At 40.3% G+C, this 25255-nt stretch overlaps 1 protein-coding gene across 3 annotated transcripts; it reads right to left on the bottom strand.

Moving 5' to 3' along the window:
• Positions 1 to 892: 892 nt before the first annotated feature.
• On the bottom strand, positions 893 to 25255 carry ephx2 (epoxide hydrolase 2, cytoplasmic). 3 transcript variants are annotated; one of them, XR_005636768.1, is made up of 20 exons: positions 25202 to 25255; positions 23945 to 24272; positions 22147 to 22225; positions 21847 to 22009; positions 20145 to 20335; positions 12790 to 12912; positions 10975 to 11046; positions 10180 to 10275; positions 9986 to 10064; positions 8406 to 8440; positions 7572 to 7598; positions 6338 to 6423; positions 6058 to 6169; positions 4975 to 5049; positions 4545 to 4587; positions 4358 to 4460; positions 4100 to 4169; positions 3414 to 3544; positions 1487 to 1567; positions 1115 to 1143 (listed from the first exon to the last, which is right to left on the bottom strand). XR_005636768.1 is itself a non-coding variant. In XM_039780724.1 (19 exons), the coding sequence occupies exons 2-19, from the start codon at positions 24052 to 24054 to the stop codon at positions 997 to 999; spliced, it is 1692 nt and encodes a 563-aa protein (XP_039636658.1). In that variant the 5' UTR covers positions 24055 to 24272; positions 25202 to 25255. The 3 variants fall into 3 exon arrangements, 2 of the variants coding, with proteins under 2 accessions (XP_039636660.1, XP_039636658.1); XM_039780724.1 differs by lacking the exon at positions 3414 to 3544 and having other exon boundaries at positions 997 to 1143; XM_039780726.1 differs by lacking the exons at positions 3414 to 3544; positions 25202 to 25255 and having other exon boundaries at positions 893 to 1143; positions 23945 to 24054.

The following is a 25255-nucleotide window of genomic DNA, read 5'->3' as shown; positions in this document are numbered from 1 at the left end:
TACCAACACCATCAATTCCAAGTATTCCTTTTAGCTTGAAATTTTACATTTGCATTCGCATGAACTGGGGTAGACGCTTCATATTCATTCAGTAAGTCTCGTGGTTATGATACAATCGTTAGCCTATTTTTATAAAAGCGTCTGCTACGGAGCCATAACGTGAGGTACAAGGTAATGGAGCCTTTTATACATTGTCGTGTTTCTTTAGAAATAAACAACGGACAAATAGAGTCTTTAAACGCTTCAGATGTAAAGTTATTCTCTGTCAAAGTGACGTCAAAATGAATGGCAGTCAATGGAACGCTGACGGTGAGTGCTTGTTAGCATCAAAATGGCGCCATAGGAGCTACGCGTTGGAGAATCTTACCCCCTTGATTGGAATGTAGCAGAAGATTGATCAACTTGTGCACCCTTGAATGGTGAAATAGTGAAAGATGCCAGCCCATAACTGTTGATGTCATCAGCAGGCGACCAAAATGTAACAGAGCGTTCACCTTGAATAAAAGGACCGATTTCTCTGGGTTTGAACATTGTTGGAATCATTTGGGATAATGTAAGTACACAATTCAACTAAATATATTACATAAGTCCTTTTTCGAAATTTGAGTGAGAAAATGTTGCATGTATCTTTAAAGTTTCATCCCTTCGTCCTCAACTGAAAACTTATTTTCATTATCAATTACCCTGCCATTAGATAGCTGATTTACTGACTGTTTAGTCTAAACAATGTTACAAAATAGTGAAAATTATACCTTATAATTTCCCAAAGGTTAAGTTAAAGTTAAGGTAAATCATCGAGTGTGTTATTTATCTGAAAACAGCTAAATATTACTTTTAGAATCATATAAAACAGAGAAAAGCACATTTCAGAAACAGGATCCTTGAGCATAAGTTCTCTCTCAGTCGACTAATAGAAGTGATTTATTGTTTCAGATTTTTTATTCTGCTCAGTTTGAGCCCCTTGATCATTTTTTTTCTGACTTTATCTTCCCTCCTTCACAGTTTGGGTGCCAGAGTACCGCCTCCAGCCTTCTTCAGTGTTTCTCTGAGCCATGATATCAGGATGCTGTTTGTCTCCTCTGGCTTGTCCATCTGAGTCCAGTGTCCACACTCCTCAATGTGTCCTCTGCTCAGGTTCGGGATCTGCAGGTCATAAACGGAGACATGTGCAATCAGGTATTCTCACGCTGTCTGTCTTCAGGAAGAAATGACTGATGCTACATCTACACTACTACATTTTGGTTTTTAAAATGAATCGCTACGTGTACCTTGCATCCTCACTATTGTGGAGTTTCCGAGCCTCCAAAACAAAGACATTTGGAAACGCTCCCTCCCCAGTTTGGTTTGAAAACTCTGGGGTTGTGTTGTATTGTTATAATATTTCTGCTACTGTAGCTATGACTTATGCACTCCACGTGCACGGAGATTAAAAACTAAAACGTAGTAGATGTAGCCTGATTGTTGTGCTGCTGTTTGGTTGTCTCACCAAGTCCTCCATCCCCTTGGAGAAGGCCGGCAGCAGAACCTGGTCTTTACCTGCCGTCACCATCAGAGCAGGCATCAGCAGCTAACACACACACACACACACACACACTTAAACCATTAACACCATTTAAAATTCAATTGACTCACTTAGAGTACCCAATGTAGAATCGTGTAAGATCGTCCCAAACAAAGTCACTAGTTCCTCCTGGTTGTGTGATACCAACTACAGTGACTACAGCTGTTTTAGGACAGGGGGCCTCCAGGATTCTCCCAATTTCAAATTAAGACCTTTTTTAACGCCACCTAGGATGAAATGGAATGCCAACTTCACCACGTAATTGAAAATCAGTGTGGATTGGATGGAAGTAACGTTACCTTAACAAAATGTAATAATTTTAAAGCCTTTTTAGAATAACACATTTAAGACTTTTTAAATACTTTTAAGACCCGACAGGTTTCGCAATTTACATTGAGGGTTTTTTTTTTTTTTCCTTTTTTTTTTTTTTTTTATTTTTTTTTTATTAAAAAAAAAAAAAAAGAAAGTAAAATTTTTTTAAAAAGAAATTAATTTTTTTTTTAATTTTTTTTTTTTTCTCTCTTAAAAAAAAAAAAAAATTTTTTTTTTTTTTTTTTGAGAGTTTTTAATAAAAAAAATTTTAAAAAAAATAAAAAATAATAAAATTTATTTTTTTTTTTTTTTTTTTTTTTTTTTTTTTTTTTTTTTTTTTTTTTTTTTTTTTTTTTTTTTTTTTTTTTTTTTTTTAAAAAATTTTAAAAAAAAAAAATAATTTTTTTTTTTTTTTTTTTATTTTTTTTTTTTATTTTAATTAATATAAATTAAATTAAAAAAAAAAAAAAAAAAAAAAAAAAAAAAAAAAATTTTTTTTTTTATTTTTTTATAAATATTAAAATTAATTTTATATTAAAAATAATTTAAAAAATTTTTTTTTTCCTTTTATTTTCCTTTTTTATTTTCTCACAATTTTTATTTTTTTTTTTTAAATAAAATTTTAATAATTTTAATATTTTTATAATATTTATTTTTAATATTAATTATTCTTATATTTTTTTTTTTAACAATTTTTTTTTTTTTTAAAAAAATTTTTTTTTTTTTTTTTTAATTTTTATTTTTATTTATAAAGAGAAATAATATTTTTTATATAAAAAAAAAAAAAATATTAAAAAAAAATAAAAAAAAAAAAAAAAAAATAAAAAAAAAAAAAATAAAAAAAAAAAAAAAAAAAAAAAAAAACAGTGTTCCTAAAATTCCTTTTTTTAAATGATATTTCTTACTTAAATCACAGTTTAAAAAAAAACAGCCGGGATGCTGTTTTGTATCTAATGTTCTCCAACGGTCTTCATCATTCTGAAAGCAGAACACATCAAATGTTGAGGAGGACTCATTTTCACTCCTGCTGCCTAAAGACAGGCAAACAATGTCTGAGGTTTTTATTTTTTAAGTTGCATACCACAGGTAGCGTAGTAATTTAGCATTTAAAATGATGTTGAAACGGGGTTTTTCAGTTCACAGAACAAATTTGACAAAATATTTCATCAGTAATAGAACTTTTGCAACAGTGATTTGTCGGTCCGGTCAGAGCGACTGAGGGGAAATGACACATAGGTGAAGCTATTTTAAACCCTCAAAGATTCGGGGCTTTTGAGACAACATTCGGGGCTTGAGCCCCAGAATCCGCCCCCTCGCTCCGCCCCTGTGTTTGAGAGCAGCTGGTTTTCATTTTGGTAAATTAGGGTCAGAAGGTAATCATCGTACAGCTGCTGCAGGAACGCAGACCTACACAACGGGATGTAAGGCTGCGTCTTATTCCACATACTTCCGTCAGCACACTGCTAATGTGCACTGACTACTTACTGCTGTAAGTAAGAGGTCAGTTACTTACTACAGTCACTTATGTTAAAACACTTACCGGAAATGACGAGCGGGATGAACGTGACAAACGCATCACATGTGAATGCGATTTTCCAGCCCTCTTTCCTGTATGCAAATGAGGAGCGGCCGGCTCGGCTTGCCACCTCTCAAAATCGAAAATCTTTTAAACTGATGGAAATAAAGACAGATTCAGCAACTGTACGGCCTGTTTCTTGCTTAAAACTTTTTCAGAAACACGTTTCGGCGAACTATTTTCGTAAAATACAAGATCGTATCCCGGTCGGTTTGAAATTCTCGAGCAGCCAGACCCACGTCTAAGTCTGATGCACATTCAAACGTTTTAAAGAACAGGAAAAGGACAACATAGCAAATTAGGGGCTTGTATGTCATTTTTTTTTCATTTCATTTTATTCCATGTTTATATGACTGGGGGTGTGTGTTCATCACACCCCCAACCGGCCCCGTCAGACACCGCCTACCAAGAGCCTGGGTCTGTCCCAGGTTTCTCCCTAAAAAGGGAGTTTTTCCTCGCCATGCTTGATCTTGGGGGAATCACTGGAATTGTTGGGTCCTAGTATATTATAGAGTGTGGTCTAGACCTACTCTATGTGTAAAGTGTCCTGAGATAATTCCTGTTATGATTTGACACTATAAATAAAATTGAATTGACTGTAAAAGGTTTACCGCCCAGTTTGAATCAAATGTTTGTGCTGTGTAACAAACCTTTCCAGTAGGACGAGAACACATCCACCTCCAGTTGGCCTCTCCGTTTCGATACCAGTTCAACGGTCTCCTGAAACGTGAAGTCATATCTATTTAATATCAAAATGCTGATTCACAATCAGCAGCATTCCCCATCCTGATATGGAAACAGTCAACTGAAGTCATATTTGGGACAAAATTTTGACTTCATCGGTAAATTTTTTTTTCTTATTATTAATCAAGACAGTTGAGTTTTGAATCCTGCTGAATGTGTGCGACCTGAAGCCTCGCTCTTTGTACTGGCTGACGTAGTACTGCAGGTCGGCCTCCGTCAGCATGCAGCCCCTGGGAATCTGCTCCGGCAGACCCACAAACAGACCACCTGTAACAGACGGGACGTTCTGAACGAGCTCTTTAAAATGTCTGTTCATACATTGGGATGTTTAGTAGGAAAATGGAGTCTCACCTCGAGCACAGACGCCTGCAGTGCTGATAGCAGGACGCGTCCCCTGTGACAGAAACAAGCTTTTGTTAAGTTTTGGCCCTGTAGACTTGATACTATACGTTAATGTGTGTGTGTGTGTGTGGGGGGGGGGGGCTTGTTTAACTATATCCGTGGGGTCCAGTATACTTGTGGGGTCCCGACAGCTTTGTGGGGCCAAAATGCTGGACCACACAAGTTTAAAGGGCTGTTTGATGGTTAAGACTTGGTTTTAGGATTAGGGATAGAATTAGGGTATAAGGGTTAAGGTTAGGCATTTAGTTGTGATGGTTAAGGTTAGGGTAAGGGGCTAGGGAATGCATTATGTCAATGACGGGTCCCCACAAAGATAGTGCCACAAACTTGCGTGTGTGCGTGTGTGTGTGTGTGTGTGTGCGTGCGTGCGTGTCCTCACCACTTCAGCACTGCTGAAAAAGAAAATCTTGAATGTTCTCTCCAAGTCTCTCTCCAGCTCGGCCTCTGCTACGCCCTGCAACACACACACACGTGTACAGATATTATGGTACTGCACAGAGAAAAACTAGAAATACTTTATGCATTTACAGCATTTATGTGTGTGTATAGGATTAATAAACTAGATATAATGTGTTGTTAGTGAACTTTCAAAGTATTTCAAAAGTATTCAGAGTGCAATGTGTAAAATGTCAGTGATCAAAAATATCTTATTTAAAAATGAAGGACCCTGGGTGCCCGGATAGCTCAGTTGGTAGCATACCTGCCAACACCCCCGGGTTTCTCCTGTTTTTTTAGCCCTATCTCCCGGACCCTCTCTCGGGAAACTCCCGTAATTTGCACGGCCCAAACTCCTTCATAAATAATCGGAGCAATATGTTTGTCTAATGTTGACCAGTTGCCAGATCTTGTATGAAATACATCCTATTTACACAATCCACACACCATATACAATTTTCAACCCGTTTGTCACCTCAACCTGGCCACCTATAACCCAGTTGATCTCTGCGCAAGCTTCACGGAAAGTTCAGAAACGAAAGCGAACCGATAAAAAAGGCAGGAAATTGAAATATAGCTGTAAATTTCAACAGTGTTGGGCGCAACAATTTACATGCATCTTACCTAGTCATATCGACAACCTCCACGCGCTTTTTGTAAGGTACGCATTGATTTTAATGCATACCCCCCCCACACACACACACACACACACACACACACACAGACACAGGTCGCGCCACCATGCCCCCGCACAAATCTTCCGGATTTTGAAAACCAAATGTTGACAGGTATGGTTGGTAGGGCGGGCGAAAGGCCGAAAATGCCCCCAAAAAATTATCTTAAAAAAAAAATCAAGGACCTAAAAATCTTTTTAAAACATTGGGCATGTCAGGCAATTATCTTGGAAATGGACTTCCGTTGATCCAGAATAGTTTATCACAAACATTTATCATCAACTGGAGATACATGGTTTTCACTGGACAGGAAGGGGATGAAAAATGTCACGTCATGCCGCAGACAGACTTACAGGTTTTTGGAAGTAGAGCTGGTAGTCAAATATGGGAACAGCCTTCAGTTTCTCTGCAGGATTTACAGCAGGATCCACAGGGAACAGAGGAGTGTTCAGAGACGCTACAGCCCTTCACACACAACAACACACACAGTTTACTACAGTAAGCAGTATATGGGGAGTGTAACTGAACCTGTGTGTGTTTGTGTGTGTGTGTGTGTGTGTGTGTGTTGTGTGTGTGTGTGTGTGTGTGTGTGTGTGTGTGTGTGTGTGTGTGTGTGTGTGTGTGTGTGTTCACCTCACTCTCTCAGGGTAATACTGAGCCATGGTCCACACCAGGAAGCCGCCCCAGTCATGGCCCACCAGGGTGACCTGTGGCAGCGACTGGAAAAGAGACGGAGGACTGTACTGCAGTCAAATACACAGAAACTTAAAGTGATGGTTCGGAGTAATGTCACCCTAGGGTCCTTTGCACCATGACCTCGAGCCAAACACCCCCCCAGAAGCTTTTTTCACCTGGGTCGAACATTGGGAGAGTTAGCATAGAGTAGCGTTATCAGCTGAATAGCTTAGCGCAGGGGCTAATGGATCCAGGTTTGTATCTTGTAAGTTACCCCACCAAAAAAAAAGTTGATATTTTTGTAATACCTTAAAGTCTTATGAGGTCATTTATTTTTTACAAGCCATATATAAAAAAAATTATATTGTTTATTTTTGTTCCACCCATACAAATTGAAAAAAAAAACATCCATGCTGTTTTGAGTGAGATACGGGTGTGTGCTAACCACTTTAGCTTATACCCATAGACTGTATAATATTAACAGTCTATGCTTATACCACATCAGCTAGCTGTTTCTCCAACTTCGGTCAGTACAAGGCAGGATTAGCCGGGAGACTTCTTCTAAACGAGCACTTCCAAATTTGCGTGGAATACCTGCAGAACAGGGACATGGAAGTAGTTCTATACAATTTATTTTCTAGATTAGGGTGAACTTGTGTGTGTTGTAGCAGTGTTTTGCCATTTAGAACGAGGTGGCTAACCGCTAGCGGCGCTAGCTTCTAGCTAGTAGTCCTTACCTAGCTACTGCACATGTGCGACTCCCAACAAAGATGGAACAGAAGTGAGATGCCTCACTCTGTAGCTAAAAAAGAGAGCTCAACACACAGGGTGAAAAGAGGAGCTGCAGCAATGTGCAGTACAACAAAAATATGGTTGCTTTTTGAAAATTAAACCACATAAACCTATTCTGGTACAACCTCTAAATACAATTATGAACCTGAAAATGAGCATAACATGAGCACTTTAATATGGACGGAGATTAGTTCTGCTACTGGAGCTAAAACTCTTGTGTGGACAGAGATGGTTTTTGTTTCAAAACGCTGCCTAAAAGTGAAAACGTAGTAGTGTAGGTGTAGCCTGACCTGCGTTAGTGTATATAAATGCCACTGTTTCTGCATTAATCACACTTTAATTCAAACTCTTTTCATCATTTAATTTAATAATTAGTGTGTTCAATGTGTTATTTACTTACCATTTTGTCCATAAATGTGATTAAATCCTGGGGAAAGACAGCATGTTTAATGGTATTTAATATGAATCTATGTAAACATAATTAAATAGTACGTGTCTGACTGTGAAAAGTCAGCTGTATTAATGGCAAGTCAGCCTATTTAGTGACATTACAATTAAATGTATTAACCAAAAAAACTATGGTATGCCTTTCTGTGGAAGATGGTTTATTCTTAAAGGTCCAGTGTGTAACGTGTTTAGTTGTTCATTATCAAAATCTGTGTTGCCCGTTCACAAACTTGTCCTTTTTCATGAATATTTACGTATTTTAAGTATTTCTATTGGCTTGAAATTTTACATTTGCATTCGCATGAACTGGGGTGGACGCTCCATATTCATGCTCCATCTTGAAATACGTTAGCCAGTAAGGGACATACAGGACATACTGCTCTCCCTTTCACGTTTTCTCTGTCACATGATTAACTCACAGGTGCTGCTAATGCTGCTAATGGGTATCGTAGCTTCCCGGCCCGGCAAGTTTGAAGAAGGAAACATGGAGGACCACACGTATTCAAAATCCAAAGAGTCTTCTTCATCCAGAAAAAAGAAAAAGGAGATTGAAAAGAGCTTTTTGAAGCGTGAAGGCTACCGTAGCTGTAATACGTACTTTGAACTGCGTGGTGCAAGAGAGTTGATTGTGATATATGATCTCAACGCTAGATGGGAGAAATTTCCACACACTGGACCTTTAAAACAATAATTTAAAACGTTTCACATTTCCTGTTAAATGTAGAGAAGGCTTCTTCTAAATATTTGTGTGATTAGATGTAATGAAGTGTGCGTCGGGAGTTTGTACCTTGCAAAGCTGCTCCTGAGAATATTCCTCTATGTCTGTAAGTGGAGAAACCAGGGGAAACAATACTAACCATATGTCATATGTAAGAATAAAAAATAAATGTTAAGATGCAGCGCATTCAGTATTCAAATCCTTTACTGCAGTAAAAATACTTGTACTACACTGTGAAAAAACTACTTTTATTCTAATATATATATATATATATATATATATATATATATATATATATATATATATATATATATATATTTGGCTTATATGGAAACATTCTTTTGAAATTAAAAAGCAAACAAAGACACATATGCATGTATACATTAGGGATGTAACAATGCATCGGTTAAAAATGGATATCAATAAAGATAACGCCTGAAATTAAAGAAAATGAATGGTGATGTTTCAGCAGCTTAGGCATTATCTACTTTAGATTTCACTTGTTTGACTTCAGATGTCACTATGTCTTTTTTATTTTTTTTTAAGATTATTTTTTGGGCATTTTCAGCCTTTATTTTGATAGGACAGCAGAAGACATGAAAGGGGAGAAAGAGAGGGGGGAATGACATGCAGCAAAGGGCCGCAGGTCAGAGTCAAACCCATATACAGAGGAGTAGGTTTACTCCTATATATGGGCGCCCGCTCTACCAACCGAGCTATCGGGGCGCCCTCGCTACGCCTTTTTAAAGCTACATTGTGTAAGACTTTCTCCCATATAACGGTGCAATTGCATATGACAACCAACTGAATATTACTTTCTAGCCCTTCCTCCTATGGTGTCCGAAACCCAAAATTAGCTCTCTCCATCGTTTACACACAGCTGTTCTAGCTACTCCAATTTTAATCAAATTTTTGACTAATCTCCCCCTTGCATTTTTCACGGTGCCACTAGGTGTAAGAGGGCGAAAGTCGGAGGTATGTCCCTCTTTGGCTAATGTATTTTAAAGGTGGCTCAACATGGCGGCCGTCGTTTGAGCGACTCGCTCCTATGTATTCTGAGTTATTCTAAATCGCAGATTCTACGCTTACAAGAATACTTTGATTAGTTGGTGGAAGTAATTACACATGAATTAGTACATAATTGTGAAAGAACAAAAAGTTTTTTTGCTAAGAATCAACTCAAAAAATTACACAATGTAGGTTTAATTTATTTATTTGAAGAGATTTTTTATTTAATTAGTTATTTTGAAAATCTAATCAATTTTTTGTTATTTAAGATAAAATACAGTTTCGGTGTCACTTTTGATGAGAGGACACATCTGTTGTTTTGCACAGTTTATGTAAATGCATATTTTTCACTCATTTGGCTGCAGTTCATTCTGTTAAAGAAATCCTGAGAAAATGTTATTGTGAACTTAAAATCATGAATCGTATCGTGAGTTGAGCGTGTCGTTACATCCCTAGTGTACAGGCATAAAAACACACACATTTCAATTTAAAAACAGTTGAAACACAAATTAAAACCCAGGAAATCAGAGAAATAATATTATGAATGATGTGTTCCTACGGTATGTATTCATATTATACATGCGTTTATTCCTTGATTATTTGTAATAAGTTATGAAGGCGCTCTTTGATTGTTAGTTCACCTGGTGGCGCTGTGGACTCTCCGTACCCTTTCATGTCCAGAGCCAACACCCTGAAGCCAGCCGCTGCCACGGCCGGGATCTACCAGACAGACAGACAGACAGACAGACAGACAGACAGACAGACAGACAGGTTGAAAAACGGTGAGCATGAACCTCGTATCTGCTTGTTTTTAGCAGCGGTGTAATAATGTTACCTGGTATCTCCAGGAGTACCAGCTCTCAGGGAAGCCGTGACACAGCAGCACTGGTGGACCTGAGCCCATCTCAACAAAATGAGTCCTCACGCCAGGCTGACACACACACACACACACACACACACACACACACACACACACACACACACACACACACACACACACACACAAACACACACACACAAACACACACAAAAACACACAAAAACAAAAAAAAAAAAAAAAAAAAAAAAAAAAAAAAAAAAAAAAAAACACACACACACACACACACACACACACACACACTTATTATTAATGTCACAAACCCGTTCTCAAACCCCCTTCTCTTCGGGAGACAACTACAAACTTCGAGCTAGCAAGCTACACGCAAAAAAATGCCACGTTTTGAAGGAAATTTGGATCTTGCAACAAGGCAGGCCTGCCTGGTTCTTTTGGGGAATGACTGTAAAGATTTCTTTTACGATACACTGGTAAGAGCCAATGAGGTTCAACCATGTATCTAGCTAATTTAAATAGCTCACGTTACTGTATTCTGTGAACAGTTAACTTGATTTAATATTGTATGTGGCGTTTTCTTTTGCGGGGTACAAATGTTCTACCAAAACAAGTTCCTTCCAGAGACCATTATGCAGAGACACCGTCGCTGCGTCCGGAGCTTATTACGATTGTGATCGGTTTAAAGAAATGCAAACAATCCAGAGCGTTTTTTTCCTCCTATATCCCAGAATGCATCTGTGGTGTAGCCAGACCTTACTCCACAGCACTGTGGAGGTAGATCTGGCAGTGCGAGACTACCCTAATGGTGACGTATCCATGAGACACTTCAGTGGGGCTGCAGGACGGCGGAGGACTCTCTGCTCCAACGGCCTGAAACACAACACACACACACACACACACACACACACACACACACACACACACACACACACACACACACACACACACACACACCAACAGTTAAATAAATGGACCACCAGATCCAGTGTCTCTGGACTGAGACCAGTGAAGGATATTAGAAGTCACTTTTCCGGTGAGCGCTGAGCGTTACTGCGCAGCCTCAAACTGAGAGAGACGACGTAGTTGTGACGTGAGCAACCTGTCTGAAAGTGTGAAGTCTTCTGGTAGCTGTGCCGAGAGAAATCTCAATCATTCCCAATCTTACAGAGACGGAGAGCGTAGGTATATGTAAGGAGATAACATAGGCACAGGCTAATTATTGCTAACTAAAATGCTAGTTAACATTAGTAATTAAACCTAAACAGCTAATGTAAGTCCAAACTGCCTGTGAGCTTCTCCTGTACTATACGGTAATTCCTCTACTATGTGACAGTAAGTCGCGTGGTTATGACACAATCGTTAGCCTATTTTTATAAAAGCGTCTGCTACGGAGCCATAACATGAGGTACAAGGTAATGGAGCCTTTTATACATCGTCGTGTTTCTTTAGAAATAAATAATGGACAAATGTCTTTAAACGCTTCAGATGTAAAGTTATTCGCAGTCAAAGTGACGTCAAAATAAATGGCAGTCAATGGAATGCTAACGGCGGGTGAGTGCTTTTTAGCATCAAAATGGCGCCATAGGAGCTACGCTTGCCAGACGCTCGCTTACCCCCTTGACACAAACACTAAGCTTCTATCAGGCCATTATTGGAGCAGAACTATTTGCAACTGTGCGTGGAGAGTTGTGTAATCAGATTTGTAAATGTGTAAAAGAATCTCTGAATACACATTTACAGATTCCTGTTAGGGCTGGGCGATATATCGATATAAACAAATATATCGATATATTTTTAAATGAGATATGGAATTAGACCATCGCAATATCTATATAGTCAAATGTGATCTTGCTCCCATAGATATGTCGCTGTCGGAGGTTTAAACATAATAAAACCCTGCATTTTGGAACAGTCCGGGCGATTTAATTTACGCAAATATGCCGATCTTTGTACCTGCTTATTATGTTTGGTAGAGTAATTTAATAGTACAAACCCAATAATAATTTCGGAACAATTTTTTGTTTTATTATGTCCATTTTTTTTCCTTCTTCTTAGGCCGGCTACGAACATCACGTCGCTGGGGCGTGTCAGCTGCGTGGCGTGTCCGTTAACAGGTTAGAGCTTACACACTGCCTGCGTGACACGCACGTCTCGTATAGAACCGACGCCTATTTTTTCACACGACACGCAAGGGCGTTGGAAGCGTTTCCAGGCAAAATAGAATAGGAAAAGACACAAATACATATTAATAAATGACAAGTTGACGTTTGAAAGTCTCTAGGTTTTGACATAAATGCAGATATAACTGTAAATGTCAATACAGAAGGAAATATTCTGTAGCCTATTTTGCCGTCAATACTGCCGACATTGTCTTTGCTGTAATCACATCAGTATATATTTATGTTTAACATGGTATTTCATTTTTTCAATGGGAACCATCCATGTGTCCAGACAAGGCTAGCAGCAGCAGCAGTGCCGCGTCAGACACGTTTCTGGTGTGTAAAGACATAGAAAAATCCACGCAGCTGACACGCAACAGAAACGCCATGCTCACGCCACGCAGCCAGTGTGTAGCCGGCCTTAAGGTATAGGATAAACTGTTTTGGTCCACACCTGAACTCCAGTAAAGTCAGCCAGTTGGTTCAGAGCGTCGTACAGATTTTCCACCAAGATGGCCTTCATCCCTGCTCCCTGTGCTGCCTTCACACCTTCTTCATCTGCATCCAACCACAGCGCCTGAAACAAGAAAACTGTTCCATGATATACAGTTACAGTAGGCAAGGCAAGGCAAGGCAGCTTTATTTGTATAGCACATTTCAGCAACAGGGCAATTCAAAGTGCTTTACATAAAACATTAAAGAGCAGTAAGAAAATAAAAACAATTTAAAAACATTAATAAACAAATTAAAAACATTAAAAGACAATAATAAAATTGATAGTGCAGTATAAGAATAAAAGTTACAGGGCAGTATAAGAAATTAAAGTTAATAAAATAGATTATTTAAAGAAAAGCAACATCAAAAAGATAGGTCTTTAGCTTAGATTTAAAAGAACTGAGAGTTGGAGCGGACCTACAGGTTTCTGGGAGTTTGTTCCAAATATGTGGAGCATAAAAACTGAACGCTGCTTCCCCCTGTTTAGTTCTGACTCTGGGGACAACAAGTAGACCTGTCCCAGACGACCTGAGAGGTCTGGGTGGGTCATAATGTAGTAACAGATCAGAAATGTATTTTGGCCCTAAACCGTTTAGTGATTTATAAACCAGTAAAAGTATTTTGAAATCAATTCTTTGAGGCACTGGAAGCCAGTGTAGAGACTTCAGTACTGGAGTGATGTGATCCACTTTCTTGGTCTTAGTGAGGACCTCGAAGGCAGCGCGTTCTGAATCAGCTGCAGCTGTCTGATTGATTTTTGGGGAGACCTGTAAAGACACCGTTACAGTAGTCGGTCTACTGAAGATAAAAGCATGGACAAGTTTTTCCAGATCCTGCTGAGACATAAGTCCTTTAACCCTTGATATATTTTTAAAGGTGATAATAGGCTGATTTTTTTATTATGTTAATGTGGCTTTTAAAATTCAGGTCTGAGTCCATGACTACACCAAGATTTCTGGCTTTGTCTGTTGTTTTCAACATTGTCGTTTGAAGCTGAGCGCTGACTTTCAATCGTTCCTCTTTTGCTCCAAAACAACCACCTCCATTTTTCTAAAAATCTCCGCACATCATATTTGTATGCTCAGATGTATAATTACCTATAGACACAAAGTAGTCCCTATTCTTTAAATAGGATTCAAACCACTTTAGTACTGAGCCAAGAAAGACCAACCCAGTTTTCCAATCGGGTCAAGCAATATGTCATGGTCTACCGTGATCAAATGCAGCACTGAGATCAAGTAATACTAAGACTGAAATTTTGCCATTATCTGTGTTTAAGTGGATGTCATTAAAGACTTTAACAAGAGCCGTCTCAGTGCTGTGGTGTGGTCGAAAACCTGACTGGAAGGCATCAAAACTGTTGTTTAGCGATAAGAAAAGGTTGAGTTGTTGAAAAACCACTTTTTCTATGATTTTACTTAAAAATGGAAGGTTTGATATTGGCCTATAGTTGCTCATTAGTGTCGTGTCTAGATTGTTCTTTTTAGGAGTGGCTTGATGACTGCAGTTTTCAGGGCCTGTGGGAAGATACCTGAGAGCAGAGATGTGTTCACAATCTGTAGAAGATCAGAAGCCAAACAATTCAAAACATTTTTGAAAACACCGTTGGTGTTTTAGAATATCAAGGTAACAGGAGGAGGTTTTCAGATGTTGTATAATGTCTTCCAGGTTTTTAAGGTTGATCGTATGAAATTGTGTCATGTTGGAATTTGTTTTGCGTGCACACTGTGACAACACATATCCTGTACTTGATATGGAAGCACTGACTGTTTGTCTAATTTTCTGAATTTTGTTTGTGAAGAAGGAGGCAAAGTCATTGCAAGCCTTGGTAGACAACAGTTCAGATGCTACTGGTACTGGAGGGTTTGTTAATCTATCAACAGTAGCAAACAAAGCACGTGAATTATTATTGTTTCTGGCAATAATGTCAGAGAAAAAGGACCGCCTTGCATTTCTTAGTTCCAGATTATAAATGCGAAGTCTCTCGTTATAAGTGTTATAATGGACCTGGAGATTAGATTTTTTCGCCAACCGCGTTCAGCTTTTCGACACTCTCTTTTTCTGTTCTCACAACTATAAAATTTCTCCATGGAGATCTTTTCTTACCAGAGACAGCTTTGACCTTAGTGGGAGCAATAGCATCAATAACGTTCGTAATTTTACAGTTGAAATTATCTACAAGCTCAGTGACTGAGGCCCCAGTGAGGGTGCGTGTAGAGGAGAAAAGCTGAATGAATGATTCACTGGTGTTTTCAGTGATATACCGTTTTCTGATTAACTTTGTTTGAACACTTTTGGGCACAGAGATAGTGCCGTTAAAGAAAACACAGGAATGATCAGAGAGAGCAACATCAGTCACCACAACCTGTAGAAATGTTCAGACCCTTGGAGATAATCAAGTCCAGAGTGTGCCCCTTTTGTGCGGGCGGGCTGTCACATGCTGAGTCAGTCCATAGCTCTCAAAAACACAACACAGTTCTTTGGTCCCTCGGTCCTGGGGTTGTCAACATGAATGTTAAAATCACCAGCAATAATTACACGGTCAAAGTTAATACAGATTATAGACAGCAGTTCAGTAAAGTCATCAAAGAAGGATGCACAGTATTTAGGTGGCCTGTAGATATTTAGAAGTAGAGCTTGAGGGGAGGATCTTAGCTGAAGAGCCACATATTCAAAAGAAGCAAAATTTCCGTAAGATAATTGCGTACATTGGAATGAGTCATTAAACAAAATGGCGACTCCACCTCCTTTCTTATTCACTCTATTCTCACTCATAAAACTAAAGTTCGGGGGGGCTGACTCAATGAGAACAGCAGCACTGTTATTATGGTCCAACCAGGTTTCAGTTAAAAACATAAAATCAAGATTGTGCTTGATAATAAAATCATTGATTAAAAATGACTTTCCCGCCAAAGACCTAACGTTTAGTAGGGCTAGTGTTAGTGTGTTTTCATTTTTGGGACAGACTGTGGCTGACGAGGAATGGATGCTAAATTTGCAAAGTTTGCAGTTACGTGCTTATTCGCCCATTCTTTTTCTATTACCTATCACAACATAAATTGTGGAAGAATCTAATACGCAGGGCCCAGGCTTGTCTTGGAAAGAGTCATGAGTGCTACTAGGCATGCAGCCTGGACCCGGCCCATATCAGTTAATGCTTGTTGCCTTTTGCACACAAGTATCCTTATCAGTTTGGGGAGAAGGAGTTAACTGCCGTCCTTGAGGGGGCAGAGGTGCCTGGCGTTTTACGATGGGAGAAGGAAGGGGGGCATACTTGGTTCCAGCATTTACCAGCTGCTTCATCTGGTCAGTGAACTCCAACATGGTGATGGGGGAAAGAGGGGAGAGCGACGTATCCTTAAAGAGGTCCTCAAAGCTGTCGTGGTTGTCCAAGGGGTTTGAGGAGTGTTGGACGGGTGAGAAGGGGTGTTGAGATTTCTCATCTCTGCTCTTTGGTCTCCCATGGTCAAATCTTTGCTCAGGTGGGGGCTGTGGTGGCTCACTGCCGCACTTTGTTTTGGTTCATCTTGTCTTGTGTCCTTGGCCAAGGGAGCAGATGTGTGGCGCAGAAAGTAAAGTAGGCTAGAGGTGAACAGCTTTACTCCTGGCTTGTTAAGGAATAGTCCATCTGCTTTAAAAAGATGTCTGCAGAAAATGTTAAAATTGTCAATGAACTGCAGAGAATGGTTGTTGGTACATGCAGTTGAAAGCCATTTGTTCAGTGCCAACAGTCTGCCGAATCTCTCAGCTCCTCCTCTGACTGGTGGTATAGGGCCACTGATAAACACCTTTGTGTTTAGGGAGCTGACTGTGTTCAGCAGATTCATAAAGTCACGATTCAGCACTTCAGACTCTTGCTTTACAACATCATTTGACCCTATATGCAGTATAATGTTCTTCACAGTTGGGTGTGCTGCTATGATATCCTGGATTCTTTGGGCCAAGTCAGACACCATATCTTTGGGAAAACAGAGTATTTTGGTGTTTTTACTGCTTTTTATATCTTTCACAGCAGAGTCACCCACAATCAGAGTTTGGGGCCCAGTCATTAGCTTTCCCTGTAGCTTTTTACTTTTAGAATTGCTCTCAGTCCTTACCCTGCTGTGTGACGATGAGACGTAATCCAGGTCATGTCCAGGGTCCTGCAGCAGTGGAGCAAATCTGTTCTTCACCTGCACATTCAGTTGTTGGGGAGGCATTTTGTTGCTGATTTTCCCTTTTGCAGCTGTCCACGACTGTGTCCTGCTAAATACAGGGGTTGAAGAGGCGCTCTGCCTGGATGATAATGCAGGCCAGCCGGTCGTATCACAAATCTCAGGGCGCTGTGCTCTGCCCGTTAGTCGTCCTCCCAATTCCCAGGAAAATGATTTACTCTTAGGCTTTGCACCAAAAGAGTTTCAGGGAGGACTGCCACTTATTGATTTATTATCCGTTCCACAGCCCTCTTGTTTCTTTGTGGTCTTGCTGGTGCTAGTTAGCCGTGTGTTAGCATGCTTTTGTCCATTCTTTTGGGTCACTGGTAAAGTGGTGTCATTTACACATTATCTGTTCACTTCCACGTTTACTTCTAACCGGTAAATTTTGGTTTCCAGAACTGCAATCTTCTGAAGGAGTTTGTAGTAGTCCTCTATGGAGAAGGGTGGCATCTTGCTGCTAATTAGCTTTAGCTACAGTCACTTTAGGACAGGCTTGAGCTATTGGTAGGCCACGCTCACGCAGAAAAATTTTCAAATATGACAATAGCCTACTATGTCTACAAAAAAATGTATAGTCCAGTGATTTATAAGTATCCAAGAGCCGCAGCTCATAGTTTCTCTCAGAGGAAAAGCAAGATTATCAGCAAAAATATGCAAGCAGAAGCAGGAGCAAGCAGTAGAGCGTCTGCACTGTAAGAAGCAGGAAGCGAATCCTCATATACAGAACTGTTTAAAGGTTAGTCATCTGCTGCCACAAAGCTTCATTCCAGTCACGTGTCTGAGAGGAATTCTTTTAGTTTGTAGAAAGTCCTCTTTACGAAGAGATGTTTTGCTTTTGTACATGGAGATCAAAACGCTGTACAACGGTTCAACCAGAGTGACAACTGAAAGGGCCGAAAGAGATAAAGATCCCTTTGAGCAACAGCTGAATAAGAAGAGAAGAACACAGACTGCTAGCTTAGCATCGAAATGTGTGCAGATTTAAACCGTGTCAAGGGCACAATAATGCGGCCAATAACAAGCCGACAGACAGAAGGTTAGTCTAAAGCCCCTGACACACCAACCAGGCGGCCGACCCTCGGCAGAAAAGGCAGTCCGACTGATCAGTCGGCTAACCGAGGTCCAAAAAGTACCTCGGAACACACCGAAGCGACGCCGACTTGAGCGTGTAATACGTCTCCATAACAGCAGGCGGCGCTAATCTGTATTGTTGCCCAAAAAATAAAACCCGGCAGCTGATTGGACGAACCTGAAGTCACGTGGGTCTGGCTGCTCCCGGATTTTTTCAACCGGGTATAATGAAACGTGTTTCTGAAAACATTTTAAAGAGGTGATAGAATGCAAAACCGTCATAGTTGAATAACGACAGTTTGGTGGGTAACTAGGACATACATAGAACCTCTAAATCCCATGTACACCTCTTTCCTCTGCAAATCTCACAATTTGAAACTGCCTCTGAAAACGGGCGAATCTCAACCAAGCTAAAAGTTGACATCAACTCCTCAACTCCTACCTTTGTCACGCCTCAACTGATCTGGGATCAGTTTGTCTTGTGAATCTAGGTCGTGCAGATCTATACATATGTTATACATTAGTCGTGTGATATTTCATTACTAAATTCACTTCTGAGACTTTTTTTAATGGGATAAATTAACTATGTAGAGCTCAAATATGGGCCATTTTCAGACCCCGCTGCCCGCTGGCTGGAGCTCTCTCAGGAGATACGGGATACTGGCCCAGAAAAAATGTGTTTAGGAGTAGACATCGGCCAATGGAGCAGGACATGTGGATTTAATGCAGCGGCGAAGACATCGGCCAATGGAGCGGGACATGTGGATTTAATGCAGCGGCGAAGTGGACTCGCAATGGGCGGTTCACGGTATGTTAACTTATTTTTTCCAACATGGATCCTCGGGGTGTGTCGAAAGCATAGATGTGTGTGTGTGTGTGTGTGTGTGTGTGTGTGTGTGTGTGTGTGTGTGTGTGTGTGTGTGTGTGTGTGTGTGTGTGTGTGTGTGTGTGTGTGTGTGTGTGTGTGTGTGTGTGTGTGTGTGTGTGAGACACACTGGAGGATGAATAAACTAACGAAACTGTATCTAGTGCTTTGTACAGTAACTTATTAAACTTATTAAATTAAGTTTGAAGCCAGTGTGTCTGGACATGTCTGTAGTTTGGAACGTTACAGTGTGAAAGCTCAGCTGCCGCTGAGAAAAATTGATTTTTTAGGAGACCTTAAGGAACAGTGTGAAATATCCTATACAATCATTCTATCACCCCTTTAAGCGAGAAATAGGCCATACAGTTGCTGAATCGGTCTTCATTTCAGATCGACAAAGGTCAGTTTAAAAGATTGTCGTCAGATTTTGAGAGGCTTAGTCACGCTCATCCCGCTCGTCATTTCCGGGTTAGCACTCCACCAATCAGATTGGTCATGGAGTCTGACTGCCCGCCCTCCGACGCAACAAGTCAGGTCCAAAATGAAGGCCGACGGCCCCTCGGACGGACGACGGCACGGAACACACCGAACAGACTCGAGTCATCGACCTCGCCAGGCTGTCCGACGGCCGATTATCGGGTTGGTGTGTCACGACCTTAAGGTTAGCATTTGAATATCAGATAGAGTTGCAACTAACAATTATTTTAATTGTTTAATCTGTGGATTATTTTCTGGATGAGTGGTTTAGTTGTTTAGTTGTTTGGTTTCATGTCAGAAAATGGTGAAAAATTTTTTTATCAGTGTTTCCCAAAAGCCCAAGATGACGTCCTCAAATGTCTTGTTTTGCCCACAACTCAAAGATATTCAGTTTACTGTCCCAGAGGAGAGAAGAAACTAGAACATATTCACATTTAACAAGCTGACACCACCGAAGTTGAACTTTGCCGCTCTAATATCAGCTGATCATACCATGGACTGACATATCCAGTTTGAACCTCTTCACCGTTGTGCTTCAGTAATGATCACCCTTGATCTGACTGACGCTTTTTATTTTCTAGACAGCAAAACCAAGTTCCAACAGTATTCTCCCATCATGCAACACTTTGGGGACATCCACTAAATGGAAGTTTGAATCATTTTATTCTACTTCTTTCTTTAGTTATTGAAATGTCTCCAGTCTACCTGTTGGGATGTCACTCCCAGGTGCTGCAGAGCAGAGCTGAACATGGCGGGCTCGGGGACCCTGTGACCCGAACGACACGACTGGAGGACCAGGTCAAAGTGGCCGCCCAGCAGAGAGAGAAGGCGGGCGTGATCGTCTCCAGCAGCACTGTCATCTAGCCAGTGATTGGCCAGCACGGCTGTCAGTAAACCTGATGGGATGGAAGCAAAAAGCCAGCCTTCATCTGGTCAGTGTCACGGTACAGATCCACTTTGGCAACACGACTGAAGCGTCGTACAGTAATACATCCGTGGTTTGATGCACCACGCCCTTGACCGGCAGCTGATTGGACGAACGCATCACGTGGGTCTGGCTACTCTCAAAACGACAGTAATGGCGGCCAGTTGGGAATCCGATCTAGTATTTTAGTTCATCAAAACATGTTTCTGAAAATATTTTAAGCGAGAAATAGGCCATACAGTTGCTGAATCGACAAAGGTCCGTTTGAAAGATTTTTGTCTACTTCTATTGGATAGTCGCGTCACGTTTAACGGATTCATTTGCATAAAGATGGGCATCGGCCAGCTTTTTTGACGTGCAGCATTTTTTCAAATGCAGCACCGCCTTCCCGGGATGCTTTGCGGGCGCGTTAAAGTCGCTTGACATCACCGATAGGAATAAAGTGGAGCGCGGCGCGACAGAAGCGTCGCGCGGCCAGGCGGATCTGTACGGTCAGGCTACATCTACACTGCTACGTTTTGGTTTAAAAGCTAATATCTTTTGCTATGTTTACACCTCCCGTTCACACTACTGCAGTGTTTCCGAGCTCCTAAAACGGAGACATTTGGAAACACTGCTGCCCCTGTTTTGGTTCGAAAACTCCGGGGTTGCTTTGTAGTCTGGACGGTCATGTCGGTTAGATGGCTTACAGACCTTTCAGTAACAGTTCCACCTCGTCGTCGCTCCAAGCTAATAAATCCCTGCTCTTACTTTTCATCATTGTTGTTCTTTCTCCAAAGTATTTTCTGTATCTTCAACCTCTACATCCATGGTTTTCCACCGCGTCAGACAATCGGCTTTTCTTTTAACCCTAAGAAACGTGCTGGACCGCTGGAGATCTCTGTCGACATTTCTGTCTTTAAGACGCTCTGTTTTAAAGCTAGCGTGGAGATATTTGCATTATAGCATGGGTATTATTTTTTAGGATGCATGGCTTTAGGTATATACAGTAGGGGTGCACGATTCAGAAAATGTCACGATTCGATATTGATTTTTAGGCTCAAGATTCGATTCAAAATCGATTTTCGATTGAAAAAGGATTCTCGATTAAAAAAACGATTCACAGTATGTAAATGTAGTTACTTTTCCCATGTGATTGCAGTAGACATACAATAAAAAATTTTTTTAAATATGAATCGATTTTTGGAATTTTATGAATCGATTTTGAATCGGTAGAGCTTGAATCGTGATTCGAATATGAATAGATTTTTGCACACCCCTAATATACAGTTAGATTTTATTTCTCTTTTACTATTCCTTTCTTTATTTTTTAACATTTTGTTCTGTTCATTTAAAACTCATTGACGTTAGAGTCTGTAGAGTAGCACTTTATTGTGTTGATTGCCATAGTGTGCATCCATAAATCCATAACAATTTACAGCATTATATCTGAGAATCTGTTCTGTCGGTCGGCCGATGATGTAAATGTATCAATGTGCGTACCACTGTGACGCAGACTGGCAGCCGTCTTCAGCACGGCTTGTTGGATGTCTGTCATCGTCTCTCGGAGTTCCTCCAGCAGGGCTCTGACCGACCAATCAGTCGGCAGAGTCACACCCTGGACCTTGGCCTCCTTCACACACTCTGCCTCAAACGCTGGGATCATCTACACACACACGCACACACTTTCAAGGATGGAGAAGGCAGTAAAGAGGCCCAGTAAAAGGCTTCATAATCAGCCAACATCAGTAAAATCAAATGTAGATTATTTTGGGTAAGTAAGTTGCACGTGTCTTCACCCACCTGAGAAAGCGTCATCTCGCCTCTCTCCGCCCGGGTCATGGCACTGTCCTTCTGGGACGCCACACTGGACAGAAAACCACTGAAACCCACAGAGAGACAAACAGTAAGTTAAAAGGTCCCCTGACATGCTGCTTTTGGATGGTTTTAAGCCTCAGGGGTCCCCTAATACTGTATCTGAAGTCTATTTTATATAGACCTTAGTGGTCCCCTAATACTGTATCTGAAGTCTCTTTTATATAGACCTTAGTGGTCCCCTAATACTGTATCTAAAGTCTCTTTTATATAGACCTTAGTGGTCCCCTAATACTGTATCTGAAGTCTCTTTTATATAGGCCTTAGTGGTCCCCTAATACTGTATCTGAAATCCCGAAATTCATTCATTGAATTGTTGAATGTACTTTGAGTTTCTTAAGTTGGTATCCAATAAGAAAGTTATCTTAATATCTGATGTCTACTCAAATTTCTTTAAGTGCCCTTGCTGTCTATATCTATACTATATTATGATTTTTGAAAGTCTGTCTCTTTTGTATCTTTTATTTCCCTCTGTTTAGACTATTACTTTTATTTTTACTTTAATATTATATTATTTGTATATATTTTTGTACCTTATTTGTTTACTTATTGCAATGACTGAATATCTGTAAACAGTTTTTGGAAATTAAGTTTAAAAAAGCAGGGTATTGGGGGAATGACTTTTTCTTCTCTTTTTCATCAAACTGCAGTTTTTGCAAGTTCCCGCAATTTTTGCAAGTACCTGCAATTTCATTGCATAAAATTGCATAAATATCCCGCATATTCCATTGCATTTTGTAAGAAAACGTGCCGCATAATCAAGGATTTTTGCCTGCAACAATCACAAAAAAACTCCGCGTTTTCCTGGAAGGACTGAAAAGCAGCATGTCATAGGACCTTTAAATTAACGGGATTAAAGTAATGAAAAAAGGTGTCTGATAGTTTTGTGATCAATATGAGAAAGAAGTGGAGGGTGGGAGGGACACAGTGATATCATTTGTGATTAGTTTGATCTTTGTTAGTGAAAAAAAGCCTCTGTTGTAAAGCTGGAAACTGGGGTTGTTTTACTAAGTTTATCTACAGTGTTGAATAGAAATGGGATTGTGTCTGTTGTTATAAATCAGATAAGGGTGATGATTAGATTCAGCTTGCTGGACAACATATTTGTACTTAAGCAGAGATTGCTTAATAACAGCTTTTCTGGGAACAAGTTTAGACAACTGCTTAAAAGGATACGCCACCGTTTGTTGAGATAGGGCTTATCACGGTCTCCTCTAGCTGTAGATAGGTGGGCCAACGCATTTTTTGTGCATGCATTGTTTTAGTCCGGTGCAACACCGGCAGCGCTGCTGCTAGTTAGCTTAGCATAGTGAATGGAATCCTATGTTGCCAAAAAAAACAACCTAATTACTTGCACTGAGACCAAAAATGCGTTGGCCCACCTATCTACAGCCAGGGTAGACCGTGATAAGAACTATTTCAACAAACGGTGGCGTATTCCTTTAACACCTGTCATCTAAACTTCCGTCATTTGCACGATATGTGTAAGAGTCCAATACTGAATTATTTCACTGACTGACAAAACAGACTTGTTCTAATTTTAATAAAGATTTATAAAACTTCTGCCACAGGTACGTATTCCAGTTCTGTTCCTGCTTTGACAGATAATTTAATTATTTCATGTGTTTTAACGTGGCATGCATGATGTTTGTTATAGAAATAATACCTTTAATTTGATCTGGACTGGTAATTTTTTACAGTGCAAAGATAACACTCTGGTCCTTACCCTGGCAGGTTGTGTAACTCCTCCAGTTTATGGAAAACTGTACGAGGTCTGGAAGGGACAGCAACTCCCCAGAAGTTAAACAAAACGGCTTTCTTCTTCTTCTCAGCCATGTCCTCTGAGTCGGAGGGAAATGATCTTGGATTGTTCTGCCGCTGTCTCCCAACAGGAACGTGTTTTTCTCTGCAGCTGGTGCACAAAGCTTCTGTTCATTCATGAGGGAAAACTTTGCCCTCTGAACACACTCACACAGCAGCCCGCCCACTTTTCTGTCCACTCACAGTTGAGTGAAGAGTGAAAGGGACCCCTCCTCTGTGTGGACTGCAGATATCTGTAAGTTACATGATGGAAGAGATTTAAAAACAGGAATTTATCTTACCAAAAATAATAGAATGCTTGTTAAAGTTCAAAACATCCCCTGTTAATTTTTTGCAATCTATTTTTGAAAATGTGATTTTTCACCTGTTACGGTTGTGTATGTTTCTGTTTCCTGTCTTGTTTTACTTCCTGTCTTTTGGTTTTCCCACCTTTGTGATTGGCTGATGGCTTTCACCTGTTCCCCAGCCCTTGGGTCACCTGCCCCTTGTTAACCCTCGTTTACTTGTGTGTTTATGCTACGTTTACACGTGGCCGGCTATTTTCATAAATTGACATTTCAAACTCATTTTCAGAAAAGTGTTCGTCTATATGTATCCGTGTGTATATGCCGTCAATGCAGGCAGCCAAGAGCACGCCAGACCTGTAGGTGGCAGTGTAACGAGAAGCTCAAGCCCACGTTAGCCAATCAGAATCCCGACAATAGCAACAACAGCAACCAATCACGTCCTCTTTCTCTCTCTCGGCTGCCTAAACCTCCGTTTGTCTCAGTTTACCTGCAAACGTGCAAACGAAGTTTTCCAAAATCTCCACTTTGGCCGGAGTTTTTAGAAATAATCGTTTTCTGTGATAAAAACGGGGTTTCCGTGTAAATGAGAGGCCAAACCGCAGGAAAAGATCTGCGTCTTCCCTTCGTGTAAACGGGGCCTTAGTCTGTGTTTGCCTCAGTATTCCTGTTCCCTGCTATTCCTGATTTTTTGGGATTCTGCCTGCTCCTGTTTTTGTGTTTTGCCTGCTCTTCCAGGGGTCTGTTCCAGAAAGCAGGTTTAGTGAAAACTCTGAGTTTGTTAACCCTGAGATGAGGGAAACTCTGAGTTTTCCGTTTCAGAAAGAGAGGTAACTTCACCTCAGAGTTACTATGGAAACTGAGTCGGTGAACCTAACCTGGTCGGGAGCAGGTTTTCTTCCTGAAAAAAAAAACCCTCGAGTTTCTCTCAG

Source organism: Perca fluviatilis, chromosome 17 (assembly GCF_010015445.1).
Source record: "Perca fluviatilis chromosome 17, GENO_Pfluv_1.0, whole genome shotgun sequence".
Taxonomy (NCBI): Eukaryota; Metazoa; Chordata; class Actinopteri; order Perciformes; family Percidae; genus Perca; species Perca fluviatilis.
This window is presented reverse-complemented; position numbering and strand designations above follow the sequence as displayed.